At 47.2% G+C, this 18477-nt stretch overlaps 1 protein-coding gene across 1 annotated transcript in view; it reads left to right on the top strand.

The window, feature by feature from the left end:
* The window catches only part of LOC306942219 (leucine-rich repeat and fibronectin type-III domain-containing protein 5-like), a gene marked incomplete at its 3' end in the record, with an annotated part of 113993 nt that overhangs the window by 80835 nt on the left and 14681 nt on the right, over positions 1–18477 (top strand). Inside the window, exons 2-4 of the mRNA XM_079527997.1 lie at positions 3014–3267; positions 10595–10723; positions 16087–16267. Of these exons, the coding sequence (XP_079384123.1) occupies positions 3071–3267; positions 10595–10723; positions 16087–16267 (507 nt within the window). The 5' untranslated portion in view covers positions 3014–3070. The remainder of the gene's footprint in view (positions 1–3013; positions 3268–10594; positions 10724–16086; positions 16268–18477) is intronic.

Below are 18477 nucleotides of genomic sequence, written 5' to 3'. Positions count from 1 at the left end.
TGCGATCTGCGTGTGTGTGTGCGAGCGCTCAAGCAGCCGCACGCGCTCATGCACGAGAGTTGCTCAGTAAAAAGAGTGACTTTCCCAAACTTAATTCCTCACCAGTGTCTGGGTTCATGTCAACACTGTGTGTGCCTGCATGCGTGGCTGTGTGCGTGGCTGCATGCGTGGCTGCGTGCGTGGCTGCGTGCGTGGCTGCGTGCGTGCATCTTCGTTCATGTCTGCAGTCACCCTCAAAGTCATTGCATGTCTTAATTTAGATCCAAGCCGTTTGATTCCGGTCAACATCTAGGGGTTCTTCTCTTCGTATAAGAAGTATTACGGCGTCACATTATGCTAGCATCACCCACCATTATGCTAGCATCACCCAACAGCTGTGGCTCTGATGGTCTGGACTGTAGCGGAGCAGACATGTCTATCTGTCCTAGAGCTGATGGTCTGGACTGTAGCGAAGCAGACATGTCTATCTGTCCTAGAGCTGATGGTCTGGACTGTAGCGAAGCAGACATGTCTATCTGTCCTAGAGCTGATGGTCTGGACTGTAGCGAAGCAGACATGTCTATCTGTCGTAGAGATGATGGTCTGGACTGTAGCGAATAAGTCATGTCTATCTGTCCTAGAGCTGATGGTCTGGACTGTAGCGAAGCAGACATGTCTATCTGTCCTAGAGCTGATGGTCTGGACTGTAGTGAAGCAGACATGTCTATCTGTCCTAGAGCTGATGGTCTGGACTGTAGCGAAGCAGACATGTCTATCTGTCCTAGAGGAGACATGTCTATCTGTCCTAGAGATGATGGTCTGGACTGTAGCGAAGTAGACATGTCTATCTGTCCTAGAGCTGATTGTCTGGACTGTAGCGAAGTAGACATGTCTATCGGTCCTAGAGCTGATGGTCTGGACTTTAACGAAGCAGACCTGTCTATCTGTCCTAGAGCTGATGGTCTGGACTGTAGCGAAGCAGACCTGTCTATCGGTCCTAGAGCTGATGGTCTGGACTGTAGCGAAGCAGACATGTCTATCTGTCCTAGAGCTGATGGTCTGGACTGTAGTGAAGCAGACATGTCTATCTGTCCTAGAGCTGATGGTCTGGACTGTAGCGAAGCAGACATGTCTATCTGTCCTAGAGGAGACATGTCTATCTGTCCTAGAGATGATGGTCTGGACTGTAGCGAAGTAGACATGTCTATCTGTCCTAGAGCTGATTGTCTGGACTGTAGCGAAGTAGACATGTCTATCTGTCCTAGAGCTGATAGTCTCTGATGGTCTGGACTGTAGCGAAGCAGACATGTCTATCTGTCCTAGAGCTGATGGTCTGGACTGTAGCGAAGCAGACATGTCTATCTGTCCTAGAGATGATGGTCTCTGATGGTCTGGACTGTAGCGAAGCAGACATGTATATCTGTCCTAGAGATGATGGTCTGGACTGTAGTGAAGCAGACATGTCTATCTGTCCTAGAGCTGATGGTCTGGACTGTAACGAAGCAGACATGTCTCTCTGTCCTAGAGCTGATGGTCTGGACTGTAGCGAAGCAGACATGTCTATATGTCCTAGAGCTGATGGTCTGGACTGTAGCGAAGCAGACATGTCTATCTGTCCTAGAGATGATGGTCTCTGATGGTCTGGACTGTAGCGAAGCAGTCATGTCTATCTGTCCTAGAGCTGATGGTCTGGACTGTAGCGAAGCAGACATGTCTATCTGTCCTAGAGATGATGGTCTGGACTGTAGCGAAGCAGACATGTCTATCTGTCCTAGAGCTGATGGTCTGGACTGTAGCGAAGCAGACATGTCTATCTGTCCTAGAGGAGACATGTCTATCTGTCCTAGAGCTGATGGTCTGGACTGTAGCGAAGCAGACATGTCTATCTGTCCTAGAGGAGACATGTCTATCTGTCCTAGAGCTGATGGTCTGGACTGTAGCGAAGCAGACATGTCTATCTGTCCTAGAGGAGACATGTCTATCTGTCCTAGAGGAGACATGTCTATCTGTCCTAGAGCTGATGGTCTGGACTGTAGTGAAGCAGACATGTCTATCTGTCCTAGAGCTGATGGTCTGGACTGTAGCGAAGCAGACATGTCTATCTGTCCTAGAGCTGATGGTCTGGACTGTAGCGAAGCAGACATATCTATCTGTCCTAGAGATGCAGTCTCTGATGGTCTGGACTAGGGGTGCACGATTATGAAATCACGATTGATGTCCCATCTCCGAATATTTGCAGGGTCATATCTGCCGATAACGATTCTGACCGATTCCGATATTATACAGAGGACCACAAAGGAAACAAGCCTATAGGCCCAAAGCCTGTTAATAAAGTAGTAGGTGAAAGGAGTTGGCCTCATTAGGCCCACTGGCAGAGCCTGGCACAGGTGAAAGGAGTTGGCCTCATTAGGCCCACTGGCAGAGCCTGGCCCAGGTGAAAGGAGTTGGCCTCATTAGGCCCACTGGCAGAGCCTGGCCCAGTTGAAAGGAGTTGGCCTCATTAGGCCCACTGGCAGAGCCTGGCCCAGGTGAAAGGAGTTGGCCTCATTAGGCCCACTGGCAGAGCCTGGCCCAGGTGAAAGGAGTTGGCCTCATTAGGCCCACTGGCAGAGCCTGGCCCAGGTGAAAGGAGTTGGCCTCATTAGGCCCACTGGCAGAGCCTGGCCAGAGCCTTTTGTGGTGGTTCTGGAGAACCGTGGGTCCGACCGACTCGATACCGGGCACTGCACTCCCTGCGGGGCTGTGTGTGTGTCGAATGTGAAGTCGGTGGGTCAAACGGTTCTCAAGTTACGTGCATTACAACCGTACACACACGTGCACACGCACACACACACACACACACACACGCGTACGCAGGTACGCAGAGACGTGGCGCATTTATAGTAGGATGATGTATCGCCATGTTCTGTTCTTGCTTAATGTAAATCGCTCTGGATTAAGAGCGTCTGCTAAATGCTTATATTGTAAATTGTAGAGCCTATTGTTTCATTGTAGGATCATTTAAAATGCATTAATTAGTCTCTCCGTCCATCAGGTGTGGTCTCGCGGCGCTGCGTGGTGGCGTGCGGTGCGGCGGCCGTCGTTCTAAACCATGGAGAGGTTCCTGCTGTGCATGATGCTGGCCGTGGCCGTGGCCGTCCGGGCACAGGTGTGCCCCAAACGCTGCGTGTGCCAGATCCTGTCGCCCAACCTGGCAACGCTGTGCGCCAAGAAGGGCCTGCTGTTCGCACCGCCCAACATCGACCGGCACACCGTGGAGCTGAGGCTGGCCGACAACTTCGTCACCAGGTGAGAACTATACATGTACTTAACTACATAGGACGCCAAATACTATACATTTATCGTGTTTTTTCAGGAACTCCCGGGGCATTCCCCCGGGTGTTTTACGTGTTAAAAATTAGCACGAGGCTCCGGCTAGCAGATTAGCGTCTTTCACGATAGTTTCATGCATATAAACGTAGACGCCCTTTACGGCTCTGAGGCGCGTGCCCGAGATTCCTTGCAAAGCCTTTGCCTTCAATGAGCAGCTTCCGCATGCATAACATAAGTCCCGGAGAAGACGCACTGTGATTGGCCAGTAGTCACTTGAGTGACAGCGAGAGACATGGAGGAGTCGCATGAGTGACGTCACTTGGGCAGCGACGCAGCGTGCCTTCAGAAAACGCCTTCAGCACTTCTAAATAAGAAAGCTGCGGAGAACTGTTGCTTTGTGTTCACTCTTTAATGTTTTCTGTTAGTAATCTAATAAAAGTGGCAAGTAAAATAAAACAAGCACACAGGCAGACACTAGCATGTCTGAAATAAGTGTCAGTCTCAGAGCTGAAATCGACATGTAAATATGGAATAAATGCTTAAACATGTAGCTAGGTGTAATGTTAGAGTCCACAGAAGACATGTACATATGAAATACATGCTTAAACATGTAGCTAGGTGTAATGTTAGAGTCCACAGAAGACATGTAAATATGAAATAAATGCTTAAACATGTAGCTAGGTGTAATGTTATAGTCCACAGAAGACATGTAAATATGAAATAAATGCTTAAACATGTAGCTATAGGTGTAATGTTAGAGTCCACAGAAGACATGTAAATAACTAAATATGGAATAAATGCTTAAACATGTGGCTAGGTGTAATGTTAGAGACCACAGAATACATGTAAATATGAAATAAATGCTTAAACATGTAGCTAGGTGTAATGTTAGAGTCCACAGAAGACATGTAAATATGAAATAAATTCTTAAACATGTAACTAGGTGTAATGTTAGAGTCCACAGAAGACATGTAAATATGAAATACATTCTTAAACATGTAACTAGGTGTAATGTTAGAGTCCACAGAAGACATGTAAATATGAAATAAATGCTTAAACATGTAGCTATGTAATGTTAGAGTCCACAGAAGACATGTAAATATGAAATAAATTCTTAAACATGTAGCTAGGTGTAATGTTAGAGTCCACAGAAGTGAACCATTCAAACCTGTTTTCTCAACTCGCTGTTTCTCTGCAAGACATTACTCTATAAGCCATATCTCCAAAACTGGTGGGTCAAACTGAACCACCAATATGTAAATTTGAAGCTATGAGTCCCTGCTTTCACAGCATGACATGAAAATACGAAAATGAATAATAATCCAATGACAGGCTCCCATTCACGTTGGGTCACATATATAAAAAAGCTATAGTGGCCATGCAGTCTGCGTGTCTGATTCACTGTGAATTGTGCGATTGGAGAGAATAGGTTTTTTTTGTGGCTTGCGGCCATTAGGCTGTCCTGTCCACGTTTCCCACGGATGTGTGGAACAGACCGTCTAGTCTGAGATGACACGGATAACGTGGACTCTGTTTGAGTGAGATTTCCTTTGCCTTTAGCTATACTGGGAACAACCTTTAGTCGTAAGCGGTTGAATTCGGCTTCGTTCAGCATCAATCTCTCTCTCTGTCTCTCTCTAACTGTGCTGCGTGCGTGCGTGCGTGCGTGCGTGCGTGCGTGCGAGCGTGCGTGCGTGCGTGCGTGCGTGCGTGCGTGCGTGCGTGCGTGCGTGCGTGCGTGCGTGCGTGCGTGCGTGCGGTGCGTGCGTGGGGTCTGACATCAGGTCCCCAGACAGACGTTAACCTGTCACACGGTGTTGACAGGGTGACTTCCTACCTGCTCTTCCCCAGACGACAGCTCTCTCTAACAGGAGATAAAGTCTTGTCTTTTCACACAGAGCTCAGGAGTCAGTCCTGACATGACTCGCTCATAGCCTGGAAACAAGACAGAAAAAGCCCCCCTGGGCAGATTGGTCTGGTCTGGCACTCCTCCGTTTCATTAACATGTTGCTGGGGTGTTTCCTTGCAGACAGACACATCCCCCTGGCTGTGTTTTGGGTTTTGTTCCACTGTTTATGTTGACATTCATCCCTGGCAGGGACATGTTTTTCTTTTCTTTTCTTTTTTTTCTGTGAGGGGAGGGGGGAGGGTGGAGGGTGGGAGCACAGCCAAAGCTCTAAATTGATCCCGTTGAACTTCAAAGAGGTTGTGCACTGAGTTGATTGATTTATTGATTGATTGATTGGGCGATACAAAGTGTCAACTTCTGTTCTGGCCTAGTTAGTGCTCTCTCTAATCCATACATGGGCAACTGGCGGCCCGCGGGCCACATGCGGCCCCCACCTTCACTTAATGCGGCCCTCAGATTAATTTTGGAATACTGATATGTTATTGATTTCAGCTGTTACAATTCCAAACATGCAAACATTACCCGCTTTAATTACTTACAGCCTAAATTAGGTAGCTTGCTGAGTAGTATTACAAATAATGTTATTGTCTTTTTTATGTCCATTGTCCAATGTATTTGTATTTAGTTAAAATTACTTTTCAGGATTTCAATTCAAATATGGCAAAAATAGCCGATCTACAAGTTCAAAAGGAAGGAATTTGTAGAATGGGCCTCGGGTCTTCATGGGTTAATAATGGTTCCACCGTAAAAGGACTGAACGAGTCATGTGATCAAGTCATGTGATCAAGTCATGTGATCAAGTCATGTGATCAAGTCATCGACAGAAAGTCCCGTTGTTGTTGTTGTTGGTCGTCATGGCTGCCAGTTCCCACCTGATGTCGTGCGGGAGTTCAGACTGATCCAGATCGTACTGAAGAACCGCATGCTTGCATAAGGTCTTCAGACGAGGACTCAAGTCTAGGATGAACATGAACGTGATGAAAAAAATCATCACGTAGAACGATGCGATCTCCCACCAGGACCGAGCTGGTATTATCCACTCGACTCGGGCCTCGCCCCTTGGGCTCAACCTTCCTCCAGGAGAAGGTCTCCGGACTGAATCTCCACAGATCGTTGGCGTTCCGCGCCAGGCGATGGTTGCAGCCACCGTATATCTCCACAGATGGTTGGCGTTCCGCGCCAGGCGATGGTTGCAGCCACCGTATATGTACAACTCTCCGTTGTAGGCGAAGGCTGTATGACGCTTTTAAAGGCTGCATGACCCCAGCGTCTTTCTGGAATGGGCTGTGTCTGGTTACGACTGCTGCTCTGAGTCCTAGAGCTCTCTGCTGTCTGGTTACGACTGCTGCTCTGAGTCCTAGAGCTCGCTGCTGTCTGTCTGGGTACGACTGCTGCTCTGAGTCCTAGAGCTCTCTGCTGTCTGTCTGGGTACGACTGCTGCTCTGAGTCCTAGAGCTCTCTGCTGTCTGTCTGGGTACGACTGCTGCTCTGAGTCCTAGAGCTCTCTGCTGTCTGTCTGGGTACGACTGCTGCTCTGAGCCCCTTTAGAGCTCTCTGCTGTCTGGGTACGACTGCTGCTCTGAGTCCTAGAGCTCTGCTGTCTGTCTGGGTACGACTGCTGCTCTGAGCCCCTTTAGAGCTCTCTGCTATTCTAAATCCTTTAGACCCGTTATTGACCTTATACCAATCTTGAAACATACCTTAGTCACGTCACCAAGAATGGTGGTCCCTTACTGGCCAGTGGAGCACACCGACATACATACATACATACATACATACATACATACCAAGCCGATCCCTTATTGCCTGCCTGCCTGCCTGCCTGCCTGCCTGCCTGCCTGCCTGCCTGCCTGTTGTCTGTTTGAGGGCACCTCCCATGAAGTGGGCCGTGGAGATTCAGACCAAGGACCCCTTAGCTGAGAGACAGGCGAAGCAGGGACCCACGCTACATATTAAGTAAGACTTGGCCGAGCCTTGGGGCCCATAATAGGGGCAGGAGCCTGTATCCTGTTTCTGTAGCGTGAAGCAGCTTGATGTACTGTACAAGTACACCCCCTGGACAGAGATGTGCGTGGGCAGGTGGCGGTTGTTTAAACTGCTAGTAGGCTATGTCACAGGGATTCAGCCCAATCCAACAACCCTTGATGCTGAGTGCCAAGCATTGGGTCCCACTATTAGAGTCGGCCGGCGGGCCGGGGATCGATCCGCGACCTCCCAGTCTCAGGGCGGACACTCTGAGTCACTCTAGCTTGGTCTCCCAGTCTCAGGGCGGACACTCTGAGTCACTCTAGCTTGGTCTCCCAGTCTCAGGGCGGACACTCTGAGTCACTCTAGCTTGGTCTCCCAGTCTCAGGGCGGACACTCTGAGTCACTCTAGCTTGGTCTCCCAGTCTCAGGGCGGACACTCTGAGTCACTCTAGCTTGGTCTCCCAGTCTCAGGGCGGACACTCTGAGTCACTCTAGCTTGGTCTCCCAGTCTCAGGGCGGACACTCTGAGTCACTCTAGCTTGGTCTCCCAGTCTCAGGGCGGACACTCTGAGTCACTCTAGCTTGGTCTCCCAGTCTCAGGGCGGACACTCTGAGTCACTCTAGCTTGGTCTCCCAGTCTCAGGGCGGACACTCTGAGTCACTCTAGCTTGGTCTCCCAGTCTCAGGGCGGACACTCTGAGTCACTCTAGCTTGGTCTCCACTCTGAGTCACTCTAGCTTGGTCTCCACTACATATTGGATTCATGTTCTCTAGCTTGGTCTCCACTACATATTGGATTCATGTTCTCTAGCTTGGTCTCCACTACATATTGGATTCATGTTCGCCGCAAATAGCCGTTAATTGCAGACGTGCTTGTTGTGAGAGTTTCCCCCAGAATAGGGATGCGAGGTTTCAAGTGGTTAATCCAGTAAAAAAATTAAATTGAATCCCTCGCACAAAATTCCCTATAGACGGTTTAAAACGTTAATTAAAATGTAGACATATGTCTTCATTGAGATGTTTGGCATTTCGTCTTCATAGACATTGAAATTCTGCAGACACATTACTGTCCGCTCTTAACCCATTTAGGCCTGAGATCAATTCAACAAATGCCTTCTAAATCCTGACAGTTTTCTGAAAAACCCATGTTTCCATGTCAAAGACCCCCAAAAATAATTGTAATTGGCCGCCGACCCCCATCTGAAAATATGTTGTTCCAGGGACCTCCCAGAAGCAAAGATTTGAGTTAAAAACGTTATAGAAGAATATATATATTCAAAGATTTGCACCACATTTTCACGATTTTTCAAAAATAGCAGACGAAGAAGTTCATAGCGTGCCACTCGGTGCCGCGCTATGAGCTTGTAGGTCTGCTATTTTGCAATAGCTAAAGTATAACATAATGCTTTAAACACCAAAAAGGGGTTAATTCCCGCCCAAAATGCGTTAATGAAAATGTTGCTTTTTAAGCACAAAATAACGTGTGCCAATTAAGTGTCATTAATGTAAGCATTCATAAAAGCACGTCTGTCACACTGATGTGCACAGTGCTGGTCAGCAGACAGACTGCGGGCCCGCGTCCCACAATGCACTGCGAACGGAATCCAATCTTCCTCTTCCAAAAGAGGATATAAGAGACGGAGTACATTCTGTACGCAGGCTCTTTGGAGTACGAGCTGTGTTTGATTTTCAAACCAGATCCTATTTTAAATGCACTGGATGAAAGTGGTTACATTTTGTAATCATGCATTATTCAGAGATTGACCTACTTTTTTTTTTTTTATAGCAAACACATTTTGAAATAAAATAACGAGTTTGTTATTTGAATATCACATCAAGCACTTTAAACAACTTTTATGTGTACCCGCCACCTCCCCACACACATCTCTGTGCTGTATCCTCTACTGACACACCTGCCACTATAGTGAGGAGCCCCCACCGGGAGGACGTACTGTTGTATCCTATACTGACTCACCTGTCAGCTGTCCTACTCCTCCTCCCGCCTAGCCTAGCTTACTCATCTGCGAAGAGAAAAGCCTGGTCACAACCTAAGACAGAGAGATAAGGTGAGAAGTTCAGTCACACGAGAGAGACTCGGAGTAGAGTCGCTGCTTCTTCACCTGGAAAGGAGCCTGCTTATCTGGTTAGGATGCCTCTTGGGCGTTTCCCTAGGGAGGTCCTTGAGGCACGTCCCACTGAGAGGAGACCCCGGGGGGGAGACCAAGGATCACGTCCCACTGGGAGGAGACCCCGGGGCAGACCAAGGATCACGTCCCACTGGGAGGAAACCCCCGGGGCAGACCAAGGATCACGTCCCACTGGGAGGAGACCCCGGGGCAGACCAAGGATCACGTCCCACTGGGAGGAGACCCCGGGGGGCAGACCAAGGATCACGTCCCACTGGGAGGAAACCCCCGGGGCAGACCAAGGATCACGTCCCACTGGGAGGAAACCCCCGGGGCAGACCAAGGATCACGTCCCACTGGGAGGAGACCCCGGGGCAGACCAAGGATCACGTCCCACTGGGAGGAAACCCCCGGGGCAGACCAAGGATCACGTCCCACTGGGAGGAGACCCCGGGGCAGACCAAGGATCACGTCCCACTGGGAGGAAACCGGGGCAGACCAAGGCGCAGTTGGAGGAAACACATCGACTCACTGGCCTTGGAACGCCTCGGGATCCCCCAGGAGGAAGTCACTAATGTTGCTCTGGAGAGGGAAGTCTGGAACACTCTGGTGGAGCTGTTGAAGATGGATGGATGGATTTAGTCAATTAAAACTTGACTAAAGCTGAAACAAGTCAGATGACTAAAAGGATTTCGTTTTTTAAAGGACTATGACTGCTACCAAAGTCAACACCACGGCAGATTCAAAATCAATTTTATGTTTTGATCCATTTAACATGGACATATCTAACCTGTCTGTCTGTCTGTCTGTCTGTCTGTCTGTCTGTCTGTCTGTCTGTCTGTCTGTCTGTCTGTCTGTCTGTCTGTCTGTCTGTCTGTCTGTCTGTCTGTCTGTCTGTCTGTCTGTCTGTCTGTCTGCCCATGCATTTAGACCTGATGCCGATTAAAAAAGAAAAGAAAAAATGTCTTCAGTTTTCAGAAAATGTCAGTGGTGCTCAACCTTTTTCATGTCAAGGACTCCCAGAATTATCTGTAATTGGCGCCCATCTGAAAATATGTTGTTCCAGGGACCCCCCCCCCAGAAGCAAGCAAATACTTTGAGTTAAAAACGAGTTCACTTTGAAAGAATATATATTCAATGATTTGCGGCAACATTTTCACAACAATTTCAAAACAAATAGCAGATATACAAGCTCGTAGCGCGGCACTCGGTGCTACGCTATGAGCTTGTAGATCTGCTATTAAAGGCGTTCCCGTAGAAAATACCTAACCTGTCTGTCTGTCTGTCTGTCTGTCCTCAGTATAAAGAGAAAGGACTTTGCCAACATGACGCGGCTGGTGGACCTGACGTTGTCCAGAAACACCATCTCCTACATCACCCCCCACGCCTTCGCCGATCTGGAGAACCTCAGAGCGCTGCACCTAAACAGGTACCTGTCTGTCTGTCTGTCTGTCGGTCTGTCTGTCGGTCTGTCTGTCGGTCTGTCGGTCTGTCGGTCTGTCGGTCTGTCGGTCTGTCGGTCGGTCTGTCTGTCGGTCTGTCGGTCTGTCGGTCTGTCGGTCTGTCTGTCGGTCTGTCTGTCTGTCTGTCTGTCTGTCGGTCTGTCGGTCTGTCGGTCTGTCGGTCTGTCTGTCTGTCTGTCTGTCTGTCTGTCTGTCTGTCTCCAAAACTATGGAATGCATTTTACATCCATTACAATCAGAACTCAATCTTCTACCGTAGTCTGAAAACCCACCTCTTCAGACTCCATCTTGGCCCGTAGCACTTTCCCAAGCCTCGACGACCTTACAGTTGTATGTATGCAGCAAAGGCCCAACTTATGTAACTTAGATAGGATTTTATGTAGACATAGCACTCTACGGCAGGGGTTCTCAACCCGTGGGTCGCGACCCCTCGGGGGGTCACCAAATTATTTTAGGGGGTCCCCAAATTATTTTCAAAAAAAAATAGCAGACCTACAAGCTCGTAGCGCGCCACTCGGTGGCGCGCTACGAGCTTGTAGATCTGCTGTTTTTAAATAGCTAAATTATAACAATGCTTAAAACACAGGGAGATTGATATAGTGGTTGACCAAACCAATAAACACACAGAGGGGAGGACAGTCCACATAACTAACAAAAACATCAACCAAACAAAGCCTAATCCCCCCCCCTCTTTCAATCTAGTCACTTGGTATGGTCCATGGCCCTCTGTATAAAAGCTAGCTCCGCCCTCTTCCTCATCTTTTGCCATTCCAGGAACAACAAGGAAGCAACCATGCTGCAGGAAACCCAAACTAATGGAAGAGACATTTGAACAACTACAACTTGTCTTAAACCATTTACTGTAGGACTGAGGACGATTGTTGCTACAGTTGGGTGCCACCGATATTGTCCCTTATCATTTGACCCATTTAGGCCTGACCTCAAAATTTAAAAAAAATCCTTCTAAATCCTCCAGTTTCCTGAATTAAATATTTTCACGATTTTTCAAAAATAGCAGACCTACAAGCTCGTAGCGCGCCACTCGGTGGCGCGCTATGAGCTTGTAGGTCTGCTATTTTTCAATAGCTAAATTATAACAATGTTTAAAACACCAAAAGGGGTTCCCGCCCAAAATGGGTTAACTGTCCTTTTGCGCAGATCAATTTGCAACTCTAGATGTATTTTTGAGTGGTGCAACCACTCCAACGAACAGCAATGTCCGTTTGTGTGTGACCAGTACCAATGAGTACCAAAAGTGGCGCTGTTGTGCCAGAAACGGAGAGAGAAGAGATAGTGCTGCATGTTGCCTGCTAATGAGAGAGAGAGAGAGAGAGAGAGACAGAGACAGAGACAGAGACAGAGGGGGGGGGAATTTGCACCACTCAGTTCACACGGGTGTGATTTTTTATAATGGAATGAATCTAGAGTTGCAAAACTCCAACACTTGGAGAAAAAGAGCAAGCAAAGATTCACCTGCACGGGCATAGCTCATAACATGTCTATGTCGGTGGATTTTTATGAAGCAAAGTCTTGGCAGATTGAAAGAGGATAATTCAAGCTTTCTCTACAGCTGCAATGTTGGTGAGTTTAAGGAGTGCTGACAACCTAAATAGCAACCCGCTAATAAATGACCCGAAACATGTTATTTATTTTACAACGTGGGGGATGCTCGTTCTGCAACATTAAACATATCACCGTGTCAGATCTGGTCCAAGCTTGTATCGCTGGTGGATAAACAACAAGGTGAAGTGTCTCCCCTGATAACTCTATCAAGCGCTGAAAATGTCCTGTGAGGTTGCGATGATTTATTTTTTATTGACCTCCTAAAACATGGATGTTTTGTATGATCACCTCAATCCTAACTCGGTATACAAACTATAAAAAAGACACATAGAACAAAGAGGAGATCCGGGCACACTTAATGTTAAAAGGAGGAAAACCTTATTGAATCGTCATGTTTCGACCTATACGGTCTTCATCAGGGCTATACAAAAGACACAACTTGACCCAAATGGGTCCATTTGGTTCCATGTGTACACTCAGAGTTACAGACCCATAAGGGTCCATTTGGTTCCATGTGTTACACTCATCAGAGTTACAGACCCATAAGGGTCCATTTGGTTCCATGTGTGTTACACTCTCAGAGTTACAGACCCATAAGGGTCCATTTGGTTCCATGTGTGTTACACTCTCAGAGTTACAGACCCATAAGGGTCAATTTGGTTCCATGTGTGTTACACTCATCAGAGTTACAGACCCATAAGGGTCCATTTGGTTCCATGTGTGTTACACTCTCTGAGTCACAGACCCATAAGGGTCAATTTGGTTCCATGTGTGTTACACTCATCAGAGTTACAGACCCATAAGGGTCAATTTGGTTCCATGTGTTACACTCTCAGAGTTACAGACCCATAAGGGTCCATTTGGTTCCATGTGTTACACTCTCAGAGTTACAGACCCATAAGGGTCCATTTGGTTCCATTTGTACACTCTCAGAGTTACAGACCCATAAGGGTCCAATTGGTTCCATTTGTACACTCTCAGAGTTACAGACCCATAAGGGTCCATTTGGTTCCATGTGTTACACTCTCAGAGTTACAGACCCATAAGGGTCCATTTGGTTCCATGTGTACACTCTCAGAGTTACAGACCCATAAGGGTCCATTTGGTTCCATGTGTTACACTCTCAGAGTTACAGACCCATAAGGGTCCATGTGTTACACTCTCTGAGTTACAGACCCATAAGGGTCCATTTGGTTCCATTTGTACACTCTCAGAGTTACAGACCCATAAGGGTCCATTTGGTTCCATTTGTACACTCTCAGAGTTACAGACCCATAAGGGTCCATTTGGTTCCATTTGTACACTCTCAGAGTTACAGACCCATAAGGGTCCATTTGGTTCCATTTGTACACTCAGAGTTACAGACCCATAAGGGTCCATTTGGTTCCATTTGTACACTCTCAGAGTTACAGACCCATAAGGGTCCATTTGGTTCCATTTGTACACTCTCAGAGTTACAGACCCATAAGGGTCCATTTGGTTCCATTGGTACACTCTCAGAGTTACAGACCCATAAGGGTCCATTTGGTTCCATTTGTACACTCTCAGAGTTACAGACCCATAAGGGTCCATTTGGTTCCATTTGTACACTCTCAGTTACAGACCCATAAGGGTCCATTTGGTTCCATTGGTACACTCTCAGAGTTACAGACCCATAAGGGTCCATTTGGTTCCATTGGTACACTCTCAGAGTTACAGACCCATAAGGGTCCATTTAGTTCCATGTGTACACTCTCAGAGTTACAGACCCATAAGGGTCCATTTGGTTCCATTTGTACACTCAGAGTTACAGACCCATAAGGGTCCATTTGGTTCCATGTGTACACTCTCAGAGTTACAGACCCATAAGGGTCCATTTGGTTCCATTTGTACACTCTCAGAGTTACAGACCCATAAGGGTCCATTTGGTTCCATTTGTACACTCAGAGTTACAGACCCATAAGGGTCCATTTGGTTCCATGTGTACACTCTCAGAGTTACAGACCCATAAGGGTCCATTTGGTTCCATGTGTTACACTCATCAGAGTTACAGACCCATAAGGGTCCATTTGGTTCCATGTGTACACTCTCAGAGTTACAGACCCATAAGGGTCCATTTGGTTCCATGTGTACACTCTCAGAGTTACAGACCCATAAGGGTCCATTTGGTTCCATTTGTACACTCTCAGAGTTACAGACCCATAAGGGTCCATTTGGTTCCATTGGTACACTCTCAGAGTTACAGACCCATAAGGGTCCATTTGGTTCCATGTGTACACTCTCAGAGTTACAGACCCATAAGGGTCCATTTGGTTCCATGTGTTACACTCTCAGAGTTACAGACCCATAAGGGTCCATTTGGTTCCATGTGTACACTCTCAGAGTTACAGACCCATAAGGGTCCATTTGGTTCCATGTGTACACTCTCAGAGTTACAGACCCATAAGGGTCCATTTGGTTCCATTTGTACACTCAGAGTTACAGACCCATAAGGGTCCATTTGGTTCCATTTGTACACTCTCAGAGTTACAGACCCATAAGGGTCCATTTGGTTCCATGTGTACACTCTCAGAGTTACAGACCCATAAGGGTCCATTTGGTTCCATGTGTACACTCTCAGAGTTACAGACCCATAAGGGTCCATTTGGTTCCATTTGTACACTCAGAGTTACAGACCCATAAGGGTCCATTTGGTTCCATTTGTACACTCTCAGAGTTACAGACCCATAAGGGTCCATTTGGTTCCATGTGTACACTCTCAGAGTTACAGACCCATAAGGGTCCATTTGGTTCCATGTGTACACTCTCAGAGTTACAGACCCATAAGGGTCCATTTGGTTCCATGTGTACACTCTCAGAGTTACAGACCCATAAGGGTCCATTTGGTTCCATGTGTGTTACACTCTCAGAGTTACAGACCCATAAGGGTCCATTTGGTTCCATTTGTACACTCTCAGAGTTACAGACCCATAAGGGTCCATTTGGAACCCCCTCAAGGACCCCAGAGGGTCCCTGAACCACATTTTGAGAACCACCAATGCAGCCTTTTTTCCATGGCAGTATATTTATAAATGCAATACTTGGCTCTAGTTCTAAATGCTTGATTTATTCATGAAGTTCTTTTTTGCAAGGGACTTGAAAACCATGTTTGTAATGTAGATGCTTTTTGCTCTAAACATATTCGTGGAGGTAAATGTATTGTCTGTGATGTCATTGTCCCCAACTTATGTAAATGTAGCATTATTTTCTGTATGAATAAATATTTTTACTCTTTTTTTGTAGAAACAGTGCAGTGGCTCTCTACCAGGGGTGTAACGATACATTTTAACATCAATCTCTCTCTCTCTCTCTCTCTCTCTCTCTCTCTCTCTCTCTCTCTCTCTCTCTCTCTCCCTGTCTCCCTGTGTCTCTCTCTCTCTCTCTCTCTCTCTCTCTCTCTCTCTCTCTCTCTCCCTGTCTCCATGTCTCTCTCTCTCTCTCTCTCTCTCTCCCTGTCTCCCTCTCTCTCTCTCTCTCTCTCTCTCTCTCTCTCTCTCTCTCTCTCTCTCTCTCTCTCTCTCTCTCTCTCTCTCTCTCTCTCTCTCCCTGTCTCCCTGTGTCTCTCTCTCTCTCTCTCTCTCTCTCTCTCTCTCTCTCTCTCTCTCTCTCTCTCTCTCTGTCTCCCTGTGTCTCTCTCTCTCTCTCTCTCTCTCTCTCTCTCTCTCCCCCTCTCTCTCCCTGTGTCTCTCGGTGTCTCTCTCCCCCTCTCTCTCCCTGTGTCTCTCGGTGTCTCTCTCCCATGGTGCAGTAACCGGTTAACCAGGATCTCCAACGATACGTTCAGCGGGATGTCCAAACTGCACCACCTGATCCTCAACAACAACCAGCTGGTTCTGATCCACACCGGAGCCTTTAACGACCTGCTGGCGCTGGAGGAGCTGGACCTGAGTTATAACAACCTGGACTCCATCCCCTGGGAGGCCATACAGGTCAGTGTTTAGATCTATAGACCCTACCTGAGCTACAACAACCTGGACTCCATCCCCTGGGAGGCCATACAGGTCAGTGTTTAGATATATAGACCCCCTGGGAGGCCATACAGGTCAGTGTTTAGATATATAGACCCCCTGGGAGGCCATACAGGTCAGTGTTTAGATATATAGACCCCCTGGGAGGCCATACAGGTCAGTGTTTAGATATATAGACCCCCTGGGAGGCCATACAGGTCAGTGTTTAGATCTATAGACCCTACCTGAGCTACAACAACCTGGACTCCATCCTCTGGGAGGCAATACAGGTCAGTGTTTAGATCTATAGACCCTCTACAACCTGGACTCCATCCCCTGGGAGGTAATACAGGTCAGTTAGTATTAGAGTTATATACCCTACCTGAGCTACAATAACCTGGACTCTATCTCCTGGGAGGAAATACAGGTCCTTTATTAGAGTTATAGACCCTCTGGGAGGCAATACTCGACTGTGGCTCAAGAGGTAGAGCAGGTCGTCCAATGATCCATGGGTTGGCGTTTCGAATCCTGGCTCCTCCTGTGTGTGTCGAAGTGTCCTTGGGCAAGACACTGAACCCCAAATTGCTCCCGATGTGCTGGTTGGTACCTTGCATGGCTTCTGCCGCTATCGGTGTATGAATGTGTGTGTGAATGGGTGAATGTAATGCACATCTATGTAAAGCGCCTTGGATAAAGGCGCTATATAAATGCACCATTTACCAATACAGGTCAGTTATTAGAGTTATAGACCCTCTGGAGGCAATACAGTTTGGTTATTAGATCTATAGACTATGGAGGCAATACAGGTCAGTTATTAGAGTTATAGACCCTCTACAGCCCCTGTTCTATACCCTGGAGGCAGTATTTCTCCATGCCCTCCCTGCCCTCCCTGCCCTCCCTGCCCTCCATGCCCTCCATGCCCTCCCTGCCCTCCCTGCCCTCCATGCCCTCCCTGCCCTCCCTGCCCTCCATGCCCTCCCTGCCCTCCCTGCCCTCCCTGCCCTCCATGCCCTCCATGCCCTCCCTGCCCTCCCTGCCCTCCATGCCCTCCCTGCCCTCCCTGCCAAAAGTTCCTTGAGTTTTTGGCTTGTAAATGTGCTGCAGGTCTATAATACATTTTATACAAGCTATGCAAGCTTCCCAACTGCAGTAGTCGTCTCAGCAGTGGGTTGAAATGTACACAGACGTCTGCAAACACAACTGTACAAACCTGAGGACCTGAGGAAGATTCAATGCCTACAGTTGAACAGGACAGTTCTGATGAGGAAGAGGTTGCGTAGTTTAGGCCTGACGTCGAAAGAAGTAAAGATTTGAGTTAAAATGTTCACTCTGTAATATATATGTTTGTGTGTATATATACCGGTATTCAAAGATTTGAGGGACATTTTCACGATTTTTGAGAGCTCAAGAGCTTGTAGATCTGCTATTTTTCAACAGCTAATTAAGCATAACATGCTTAAAACACCAACACCAGCGAAATGGTCCAATATTCACAATAATTACATGTTTAAATAAGTAAACAGTGATTCTGGACAAACCCAGGCCTTGACATGAACACAGAGAACACAATAATTACATGTACACAATTACATGTAAACGGAGAACGTAGGCCTACAATTACGGCTATTTTCCATCAGAGTTCTTCCAGTGTTATCTCTGTAGCCGACGGTGAACCAAAGTGACTCTGATAGACCGTATCAGATCACATCGTGTCAAACAATGAGGATGTTCTTGATTGGGGCCCCAGAGGGCTGAGGAAATCCTATCAAATGGGAGCCATGCGTAATGCATATCAAATTGGCTCAGTCTCCTCGAAATTAAAAGATTGAGAATGAAGTAATTTCCAAGTACAATGATGACAATACAATGATATCTGGGCCTCGGCATCGAAGCGACTGCTTAAACCATTAAGATCTGAAGCTGACAAATCTGGAAATGCAAAACAAATTTCTGAAAAATCGTATGTTTCTGTGTCTTTTCATGTCAAGGACCCTCACTGTTATTATATATTTGGCCGTGGACCCCCATTTCAAAATGATAATGTTGTACCAGGGACCCCCGGAAGCAAACATTTGTGAGCAAAACACGTTTGCTTTTAAAAAAAAATATATATATATATAGAGATGTAGAAGATTTGCACACATTTTCGCGTTTTTTTTTTAAATAGCAGATCGTGCCGCGCTACGAACTGG

This window comes from Electrona antarctica (genome assembly GCF_951216825.1).
Source record: "Electrona antarctica genome assembly, chromosome: 18".
In the NCBI taxonomy this organism is placed as follows: Eukaryota; Metazoa; Chordata; class Actinopteri; order Myctophiformes; family Myctophidae; genus Electrona; species Electrona antarctica.
This window is presented reverse-complemented; position numbering and strand designations above follow the sequence as displayed.